Consider the following 10,357-nt stretch of genomic DNA (forward strand, 5'->3'; position numbering starts at 1 on the left):
CTCACTCCTCTCTCTGTCTCTCTCTCTCCAGAGCTCACTCCTCTCTCTCTCTCTCTCTGTCTCTCTGGAGCTCACTCCTCTCTCTCTCTCTCTCTCTCTCTCTCTCTCTCTCTCTCTCTCTCCAGAGCTCACTCCTCTCTCTCTCTGGAGCTCACTCCTCTCTCTGTCTCTCTCTCTCTGGAGCTCACTCCTCTCTCTCTCTCTGGAGCTCACTCCTCTCTCTCTCTCTCTCTCCAGAGCTCACTCCTCTCTCTGGAGCTCACTCCTCTCTCTGTCTCTCTCTCTCTGGAGCTCACTTCTCTCTCTCTCCAGAGCTCACTTCTCTCTCTGTCTCTCTCCAGAGCTCACTTCTCTCTCTGTCTCTCTCTCCAGAGCTCACTTCTCTCTCTGTCTCTCTCTCCCTCTCTCTCTGGAGCTCACTCCTCTCTCTCTCTCTCTGTTTCTGTCTCTCTCCAGAGCTCACTCCTCTCTCTCTCCCTCTCTCTCTGGAGCTCACTCCTCTCTCTGTCTCTGTCTCTCTCTCTCTCCAGAGCTCACTCCTCTCTCTCTCTCTCTCCAGAGCTCACTCCTCTCTCTCTGTCTCTCTCTGAGCTCACTCCTCTCTCTCTCTGTCTTTGTCTCTCTCCAGAGCTCACTCCTCTGTCTCTGTCTCTGTCTCTGGAGCTCACTCCTCTCTCTCTCTCTCTGTCTCTCTGGAGCTCACTCCTCTCTCTCTCTCTCTCTCTCTCTCTCTCCAGAGCTCACTCCTCTCTCTCTCTCTCTCTGTCTCTGTAGCTCACTCCTCTCTCTCTCTGTCTCTGTAGCTCACTCCTCTCTCTCTCTCTGTCTCTCTGGAGCTCACTCCTCTCTCTCTCTCTCTCTCCAGAGCTCACTCCTCTCTCTCTCTCTCTCTCTCCAGAGCTCACTCCTCTCTCTCTCTCTGTCTCTCTGGAGCTCACTCCTCTCTCTCTCCCTCTCTCTCTGGAGCTCACTCCTCTCTCTGTCTCTGTCTCTCTCTCTCTCCAGAGCTCACTCCTCTCTCTCTCTCCAGAGCTCACTTCTCTCTCTCTCTCTTTCCAGAGCTCACTCTTCTCTCTCTGGAGCTCACTCCTCTCTCTCTCTCTCTCTCCCCTCCCTCCCTTTATTTATTTATTTTATTTATTTATTTTTTGACAGGCAGAGTGGACAGTGAGAGAGAGAGACAGAGAGAAAGGTCTTCCTTTGCCGTTGGTTCACCCTCCAATGGCCGCCGTGGCCGGAGCACCGCGCTGATCCGATGGCAGGAGCCAGGGGCTTCTCCTGGTCTCCCATGGGGTGCAGGGCCCAAGCACTTGGGCCATCCTCCACTGCACTCCCTGGCCACAGCAGAGAGCTGGCCTGGAAGAGGGGCAACCGGGATAGAATCCGGCGCCCCGACCGGGACTAGAACCTGGTGTGCCGGCGCCGCAAGGCGGAGGATTAGCCTTGTGAGCCGCGGCGCCGGCCCCTCCCTCCCTCTTGAAGGGTTAAAAGCTTAAAAGTAAAGCCATAAAACTGAAACTGCAAAGATCCAAGTGTAGCCACAGTGATAAGGAACCGAATTATCTCTGTTGAAACGTGTGTCCCCACTAGCCTGTGATACTGTCCCCATCCGCTGGAGAGATGGCCTTGTAAAACTGCTTTGTGTCACTGTCTCACGCCATACCGCTTGCAGGAGTCCGGAAAGAGCTACACTAAGTTCCTGTAACCTAGTGATCTTTGTATGAACTCGCCCCCTCCCCTTTGTTTGTTGCACCGTATACAAACCCTAGCCCTCTTTCTCTCGGGGCTGCGCTGTTCCTGAGTGTTCAGACAGCCCCAGCATGCTGGAGAAAATAACCCCTTGCCGATTGCATGAGAGTGTCTCCTGGAGTCGTTCCTTGGCGGCAGACGTTCCCGACCCTTGCACTCTCCGTTCTCAGTCCCGGGTCTGAGCGCTCGTCTCCACTGCCGTCTCCCTACACTCTGACGTCCTCGCGGCCCCGCCCGTCTCTGCGGCCTTCCCGGTCGGGCCTCTGTCCCTCCATGGCTCTGTCCTCTCGCTCCCCGTCGCTGTGTGTGGGTGCGGGGTCTCCCTCAGGGAACCTGCACGGCTCCTGTGTCTCTCATCTCTGACCCCTTCTCTCTCGGGCTCTGCGCCGCTCGCGGTCCCAGGGCTCGCTCCCCTCCTCTGCGGCTCGGATACACTGTCTCTCTCTCTGGGAGTCTCTCGTTCTCCCGGCCACGGCCCCAGTCGCTCTCGGGGCTCCTCTGGTCTCCCCGCTCTCCCCCGCCACTTCCCGCTTCCGGATCCCAACTCTGCCAAGAGCCGCTCTGTTGCCAGGGGCAACCGCGGCCCGCCCCAGGCTGCGGAGCGCGGTGCCTTCTGGGACTTGTAGTCCAAGTCTGGGGTCTGGACGCTGTCTGGACGCGGCAGAGAACTTCCACTCCCAGAGTGCCCCGCGCCTCCCCACCACCACGCTTTTTCTGGGACTTTTGTGGGGTTGGAGGGCCGGTTGGGATTCCGAGGCCGAAGGGAGGCAGTGGAAGAATCCGAGCCCTCTCTTGGGAGGACCCTAAACGTGGGATCCTCTGGCCTTCCGGCCACCTCCCGGCGTGTGTCGTGCCCGGGGACGGTGTCTGGAGGTGGCGGTGGCCCCAGGAGCTGAGCTGGGAACCCCACCGCGTTCTAGTCCTGCTCCCAGGGGTCTTCCCCGAGTTACCGACGCGTGGCCCCCTGGTTCTAGAACTGTCCTTTCTGGCGCCTTCCGGAAGGGGTTCAGGCCAGCGCTGGGGTAGGGGCGGCGTGGCCGAGAAGACAGGAGTGGGTGTGGGTGCCAGCAGCTGGGTGGGCCCGGCAGGAAGGAAAAGAGCTTCTTCTGGCCCAGAGGTAGCCTTCCGGGTCTTGGCTGGCCTCGCCCCTTCCGCGGGACCTCCCCGGCCCTGCAGCCAGCATGGATGCAGGCCAGCAGGCGGGGGTGCAGACCCTGGTTCTCTGCCTGATGACACACCTGTGCTTCTCCCCAGGCAGGGAAACAGGCAGGGCAGAGGTGGGTCGCAGGAGCCACTTGTCCCCTCTCTAGCAGTCTCCTGTGGACCAGGCAGGGTCTTTCCTGGAAGGCCTTGAACCCAGGACCCCACAGGCACCATGGAGTAAGCGATTTTGGGGGGGAGGGCAGGATCAGATCCGGATGTGGGAAGACTATCCCCCCCAGGGGGGCCCAGGTCGGCTGGGCCATCGCTCAGGTGAGACATGGAACTAGGAGGCAGAGCGGAGGTCCCAGCGTCTTGCAGGGAAAGCTTCTGCACCTGTTTCTGAGTGGCTCCTGGGACTCCAAGGAGGGCGGGATCGAGAAGATCCAGACTCGACTGGTATCTCCTGGTGTGGTCAAGGTTGCCTTTTCCCACCGGCCCCAGGAATCTGGCCCAGGCCGACTCCTGGGGCTGCCCCAATAACAACAGCACACACAAATCCTTCTTTTTACCTTTATGTTGAATAAAAAAAAAAAAAGATGAATGTGGGAGTGGGGGAGGGGACGAGGCTTTTCTCTACAAGGGACCGCAGGAGCTTGGGGACCAAAAGCTCAGGGGAATTAAAAAAAAATAAAATATACCTTTATACATTTATATATATATATCACGTTATGCATGTGAGTCCCCGAGAAGCAGGCAGTAGTAGCAGCAGCAAGAAGCGACTAGCACACAGAAACGCACGCAAGCAACGGACAGGGCAGCCCCCACCCGCCCGCCTCCCCAGCCCACCCACCCGGAGGAGAAAACAAGAAAAAGCTTCCTTAAGAACAGGGCCACCCAGGCCTCCGTGCCCAGGGGAGGAGCAGCAGCAGACACAGGCAGTGGCCACCTGCCCCCTGCCCGGGCGGGGCTGGTTGTCTCAACACCGAGGCTGCAGGGCCTGGGCCCTGGACGGACACTGCAGGCAGCTGGCTTCAAGACCCTGTGCGTCTGTGTTTTTTTTCTGACAGCACAGAAAATAGTGGGGATGAAAAGCAACCCCCCCCAAGCCCCCACCCTGCTTCGAGATGGCCGCTAGGCAGTGGGGCTGTTTTAAGAAACCTGGCAAAATTTCTGGAGCCAAATTTCAAGCAAGGCTGATTGCCAGGTGGGGCTGGGGTCTGTGCTTGAAGCCTCCCGCCCACTGGGAATTACTGACCTCCAGAAAAAAAATTTTTTTAACTGAAAGGGGAGGTGCACCGGACACCCTCCTCCCCCAAGAGAAAGGGGTTGATCCCTAGGTACTCCCCGACCCCCACCCCACCCCCAAACCCACACACACACACACACACACAGACAGACTAAGGCACAGCTAGGGCGGGCAGGCATGCTTTGGCAATGAGGCCTCTTGGGAGGCCCGTGGCATGAACAGCTGCAAAAGAAGGGGTGTGGGATGTGTGGAACTCAGCACCTTTGGAGGTGGGGTGGGGGGAGAGAAGGCCCAGGGCTCCAGAGGAAGCAGGCAAGGGGAGCCAGAGCGGAGCGGAGAGGAGAGGAGAAGGTAGCAGAGGAACAAGACAGGTGCAAAAGAGAGTGCAAAGCAACAGGGAGAGGAAGAGGGAGGGAGGGGGGGGCCAGCGAGGAAGGGAGAGGAGCCAGAGGAAGAGAGAGGGAGGGGAGAACCAGCGAGGAAGGGAGAGGCAGCAAGGGCTGGGAGGGGGCCGGGGACAGCGGGGCCCCTGGTGAGTCCTAGACTTTGACGAAAACCAGGCGGGCGGAGTACACCAGGTCGGCCACGTACGCCAGCAGGTTGATGGCCGTGAGGATGGCCACGGCCAGCCGGCGGTCCCAGGTGCACACGTAGTAGGTGTGTCTGTTGCTGCAGCTCACGTCTCTGGCCCGCCGCGGCCAGCCGCCGTACTTCTCGTCGAACTGGTACAGGGGCCACAGGACGAGGGCCGTGGCGTAGAGGAGGACGGACAGCAGGGCCAGCCCCGACAGGAAGCTGGGGAAGGGGATGGGCAGCACGTTGGTGCAGTCGCCCAGGTTCAGCAGGATGGCCACGGCGGCCAGGATGAAGCAGATGGCGTAGACGGCCACGCACCACTCCAGGGCCGGCTGGTGCTGGTACAGCTCGGGGCCGCCGATGAAGGTGAAGATGATGCAGGCCACGAAGGTCTCCAGCACCTTGAGCAGCCCCGGCACGGTGGCCATGTAGCCGGTGATCTCGCCGGGCCGCGCCCGGGTCCAGGCCACTTCGGTGGCATAGGCCAGGCAGGCGACGCAGGAGAAGGTGGTGGCGGCGATGGCGTGGTCCCGGGAGCGGCCGTGAGACATGAACTGCACGTAGGTGGTGGGGTAGATGATGGAGGCCGACAGGCAGAACAGGGCCGCGTAGCAGGCGTAGGTGATGGGGAAGTTGCGCCAGGACAGGGGGAAACGTGCCTGCAGGCCGCACATCTCCACGAGTAGGATGACGAGGGTCACGGAGAAGCAGAAGCACCAGGTGAACATGGACCAGTTGCCCATGGGCCCCGACCAGGCGCCCACGCTGGCCACCAGGGAGAAGGCGATGCAGGTGGACAGCAGCTGCAGCAGCCGGAGGAGGCCCAGGGGATGGGTCAGCGCCCGGGGGGACCCCACGATGGTCGAGGACCCCAGACCCGAGGACGTCGACGTGGTCGTGATGGTCGTGCGCGTCACCGTCACCGGCATGGCTGGCGGGAGGGAGAGACACGGTGTGTGAAGCCAGGCCCGGCCTGCACCTCACTGGGATGCAAATGGTGAGGCCCAGGGGCTGGGGAGGGGGCGGTCGCTGGCATTGAGGGAGGAACTGGCCACTCCCGTCCCAACCTGTGTCCGAGCTCGGGAGTCTGGGCCCCCTCTCCTCTCCCTGGAGCCCCAGCTGCTCCAGGTTCCTCCCGGCACAGACGCCCAGGGCCCAGGCCCTCTCCCTGACCTCCTAACCCCATGCCTCCAGCCACGTGACCCCTCTATCAGCTTCCTCCGTGCGGGCCTCCGCGGCTCTGCACCCAGGCCCCGCTAACAGACTTCCTTCTTTCCCCAACGGTGACCTTCATGTTTGCCTCTGCACACCCAGGGGGGCAGTCTCAGCGCTGCCGGGCCCACACCGGCCCAACCGTCTCCGCTCAGAGCGCTCGGCTCGGGGAGTCAGTCCAGAGTCCTCCCCTCCCTTCTAGACTGAACCCAGACTCCCCCCACCGTGACCTCCCTCCCAGTGGGAGTGGAGGCCTGGACATTGTCTGCCCAAGGCTCGCAGATCCCCCGTGGCCGGTGCCCAGCCCCTCGCACCCAAACCCCCAGGCCTCCCAGCTCAGCGCGCCAAGCCCACACCTTTGGACTCTGGGTACACACTTTCTTCCACCTCCCTGTCCCAGAGGCCCTGCGGAATCGAGGGCCCAGACTCAGCGCCCGGGGCCCAGAGCCTTCCTCAGGTGCTCAGGTGTCCAGTCTCCCAGCAGAAAGCCTCAGTCCCAGGAGGCCGCTCTCCCAGCCAGGGGTAACCAGGACTTCCTGCTTCCAGTGCCAGGCACACAGCAGCGCAGAACCACAGACTGCACCCTGCAGCGGCCACCCCAGGACCAGCCCCAGCCCAGTCCCTGGGCACTCACACAGCGCCTGGGGCCCAGCCCCTCCTCCCTCAGACCCCGGGGTCCAGGCCCCTGGCCCCCAGCCCCTCCTCCCCTCATACTCAGGGTTCCAGGCCCGCAGCCCCTCCCCATTAGACCCTGGGGTCCAGGCCCCAGCCCCTCCCCATCAGACCCTGGGGTCCAGGCCCCAGCCCCTCCTCCCTCAGACCCCGGGTGCAGACCCCAGCCCCTCCCCCTCAGACCCCGGGTCCAGGCCCCAGCGCCGCCCCCCTCGGACCCCCGTGCACTCACCAGCGGTCTTAGCTGAGGCCCCACGGAGAACTGCCGGGCGGCGCAGGCGGCGAGGTCACGCACGCACCTGAGCGGCTGCTCGGAGCACCTGAGGGGGACAGGACGTCAGCGTCCGGCTCGCGGGGCTCCTCCCTCCCGACACCGGGGCCCAGCCGGCCGGGGCCCCGAGGCCCTGCGGCCTGGGCGCCTCCCTGCGGGGGAGGGCCTGGGCGCGCCGCGAGGGCGGGCGGCGGGCGGGGTCTCAACGCGGCCCGGGCGCAGCGCGGCGGCGCGGCGGCGGCGGGGCGGCCCTGGGCGGCGGCTTGCGGGGGCGGGCGGCCTGGCTGGGCCCGGCGCCTCCGCGCCTTATAAGGCCTTCGGCCAGCTCGGCCAGCCCGAGGGCGGCGGCGTCCGGGAGGCGGGGGTTCTCCGTGTTCCGGGGGTGGGGGTGAGCTCCCGGGTCCTGGGGGGGGACTGTGGGGCGGGATCTTAGAATTCGTGCGTGCTGGGCCCCCGGAGGGCTGGGCCTGGAGCCAGCGCCGCAGCAGGGTCTCTGCGAGGGCAGGGGGCCGGAAGCTGCCCGCCGCCTGGCGCGGGGCAGCCACGCGCCGCCGCCGCCCCGCGCGCTCCCCGGGTCCGCGCCCCCCGGGTCCGCGCCCCCAGCTCGCGGGCGCCGCCCCTGGCCGAGCTCGGAGGCCCCGGGCGGGACGCGGGGCGAGGGGACCGCGCCGAGGGGAGGGTCCGCCCCCGCCCTCGGCCTCGGGGCCCCGGCCGCCGCCTGAAGTCAGAGCTCAGGAATGCGGCGCCCGAGACGCGCGCCCGGAGAGGGAGCCGGCCTGCGGTTCCCGCGCGGGGCCCCCGCTCCGGCCACACCCGCGCCCGCCACGCCCCGCCACACCCTCCGCGCCCGGCGGACCCCCTGCCCGGTGCTCGGCGTTCGAAGCTGCCCTGGAAGGGGAGGGGTCGGCAAGGCTGCACGCCAGCAACATTCCCCTCCCCAAACCCGGGACCCCAGCCCCAAACTTCTCCCTTCCTGTGGCCCTTTGGGTACCAGATCCCAGCCGCCTGCGCCTGGCGCCCAGGAGCCCCCTGCCCTCGGATCCAGGGGTCCAGGCCCCCAGCCCCTCATTCCTCTGACCCGTGAGTGCGGACCACTAGCCTCCTCCCTCAGACCCTGGAATTCAGCCCCTCAGCCCCTCCTCTCTCAGACTCTGGAGTGCAGACCCCACCCGTCCTATTTCAGGAGTGAGATCTGGGTGGGTGTAGACCCCAGTCCCCCTCTATCAGGAGTGAGACCTGGGTGGGTGCAGACCCCACCCCATCCTGTTTCAGGAGTGAGACCTGGATGGGTGCAGACCCCAGCCCCCCCCCCCCCCCCGTCAGGAGTGTGACCTGGGTGGGTGTAGACCCCACCCATCCTGCTTCAGGAGTGAGCCCTGGGTGGGTGCAGACCCAGCTCTCCCCTCTATCAGGAGTGAGATCTGGGTGGGTGTAGACCCCAGCTCCCGCCATCAGGAGTGTGACCTGGGTGGGTGTAGACCCCAGCACCCCTTCTATCAGGAGTGAGATCTGGGTGGGTGTAGACCCCACCTGTCCTGTTTCAGGAGTGAGACCTGAGTGGGTGCAGACCCCAGCCCCCTCCCCCCCATCAGGAGTGAGATCTGGGTGGGTGCAGACCCCACCCGTCCTGTTTCAGGAGTGAGACCTGAGTGGGTGCAGACCCCAGCCCCCTCCCCCCCATCAGGAGTGAGATCTGGGTGGGTGCAGACCCCACCCGTCCTGTTTCAGGAGTGAGACCTGAGTGGGTGTACACCCAGCTCTTTCGCAGAACCCTAGCATCCCGGCCCAGCCTCAGTCTTTCCAGGGTTTCAGCCATTCTGAATCCCGGCCCATCCCTCCTCGGTCCGCACCCCAGAACCCCGGGCCGCCGCTCCCGCCCTCCCGGTCCCCGCACCCTCAGCTCACCGGCCAGTGGCGGCTGCGGCCGAAGCGAGGGCGACAGCTGCAGACCAGAAGGGTCTGCGGGCCGGGTGGGGTTGTCGGGCTGGGGAGACCGCGCGGGCGGGGCCGGGGGCGGGGCCGGAGCCCCGGGCCGGGCTGCGGGCTGAGGCCGTGGAAAGGGACATCCCCGAGCCCGGGCTATCCCCAGCCCGCCCTGGGGCGGGGCCGAGCCCGGACCCCACCCCCGATGGCTAAAACCTGCCTTGGACTGTGCGCCAGGCGGCGGGGGGGGGGGGGGGGGTCGGGCGGACTGAGGTCACCGTTGCCATGGCGACCAAACAGGAAGACACAACAGCTGGCGCGCAGGGGGCTCCTGACAGCCCGGGAGAGGTCTCGGGGGTGGGCCAGAGGAGGCCGTTGCCATGGAAACCCACATGTTTAGGGTTTGTTTAGGGCCGAGCGCTCCCCACCACCCGCCAATCTCAGCCTCCCTCTCTCTCTCTCTCTTTCCCTCCCTCCCCCCCCCCACCTCCGGGTCCACTATGTGGGCCTGGAGGAGAGGCAAACAACCTGGGGTCGCCGCGTTTTAGGGGCCTGCGGTCTGGGGTCAGAGAGCCGAGTGGACGGTGTCGCCCCTGGACTTTGGGTGTCCCCCAAACAGCAGCTAGGTGGGGAGGGGTGGTCCTTGGGCCCCGCGCGCGTGTGCAGGGCACCGGCAGCCAGAGGGGCGCCCGGGTGATCCGGGTCGGCCCGTGGAGCCCAGGGCCGGGGCGCGGGTGCACGGCCCCGAGCGCGCCCGCGGCTCCTGCCCCTGCGTTAGCAGCGCGGACGCGGGCGCAGCCCCCTGGGTCCCGCAGGCGAATGCGTGTTTGGCCGGCGCTCCCGGCTCCCGGACTGGGCGGAGGGCCTGGGCATCTCCGGAGCCCGGGGCCGCTGCCGGAGGGGAAGCGCGCGGGGCTGCTGCTGCGGCCTAGAGGCGCGCGGCCGAGCCCCGCGGGAAGAGGAAGCTGCCGGCCCGGGGCGGAGGGGTGGCCCGGACGCCCGGCTCCCCCCGCGCGCCTCACTCACCGCGTTCCGCAGTGCTCCCGGGCGCGGCCCTGTAGCGGCTGCGGGCGCTCGGCGACGCCGTGGCGCGGGCGCCGTTCGCGCAGCTGCGCTGAGCACCGACCAGCGGACGCCTGGCAGACTGGGCGGCCCGGCCTCTGCGTGCAGAAGCCGCGCGAGCTGCCGGGGCAGGGGTCGCGCCCTCCGGAGCGGGGAGAGGCTGCGGGGTGGGGGGCCTGGCGCGCCGGGTGCTCCGCAGAGGTGGGGCGGGCGTCCGTCTGCAGCCCGGGGCGCCCTACATCAGGGAGGTCGCCTCCGTGCGCGCCGCCCCGGGCCTAGCCTCGCCAGGGAGGCCCCTGGACCCCGGTGGTGGGGGGAGCCAGGAGCGGTGTGGGATGCGGGCTCCCCAGGGACACCCGGGTCCGCTCGCCGCCGCCGCCTCCTCCTCGGCCGCTGTGGCCCAAAGCTGACCTGTTGTGCCCTGCGGTGGAGGCCTGGTTAGCGTTCCAGGAAAGCAGGGCACAGAGGCAAACATTTGGAGAGTGAGTCACTGGGTGTGATGC

General features: G+C 65.9%; 1 protein-coding gene across 2 annotated transcripts; it reads right to left on the minus strand.

Annotated features, from left to right (window-relative positions):
- Nucleotides 1-3,739: 3,739 nt before the first annotated feature.
- Nucleotides 3,740-8,830, minus strand: MYADM (myeloid associated differentiation marker). 2 transcript variants are annotated; one of them, XM_062177709.1, is made up of 3 exons: nt 8,775-8,830; nt 6,831-6,918; nt 3,740-5,645 (listed from the first exon to the last, which is right to left on the minus strand). In XM_062177709.1, exon 3 carries the CDS (start codon nt 5,641-5,643, stop codon nt 4,678-4,680), a length of 966 nt encoding a protein of 321 aa, XP_062033693.1. In that variant the 5' UTR covers nt 5,644-5,645; nt 6,831-6,918; nt 8,775-8,830; the 3' UTR covers nt 3,740-4,677. The 2 variants fall into 2 exon arrangements, with proteins under 2 accessions (XP_062033693.1, XP_062033691.1); XM_062177707.1 differs by lacking the exon at nt 8,775-8,830 and having other exon boundaries at nt 6,831-6,994.
- Nucleotides 8,831-10,357: the final 1,527 nt, after the last annotated feature.

The sequence above is a fragment of the Lepus europaeus genome, chromosome 19, assembly GCF_033115175.1.
Source record: "Lepus europaeus isolate LE1 chromosome 19, mLepTim1.pri, whole genome shotgun sequence".
Lineage (NCBI taxonomy): Eukaryota > Metazoa > Chordata > Mammalia > Lagomorpha > Leporidae > Lepus > Lepus europaeus.

Coding starts and splice junctions, on each gene's coding strand:
- MYADM (XM_062177709.1), bottom strand. CDS start 5,643: ATGCCGGTGACGGTGACGCGCACGACCATCACGACCACGTCGACGTCC.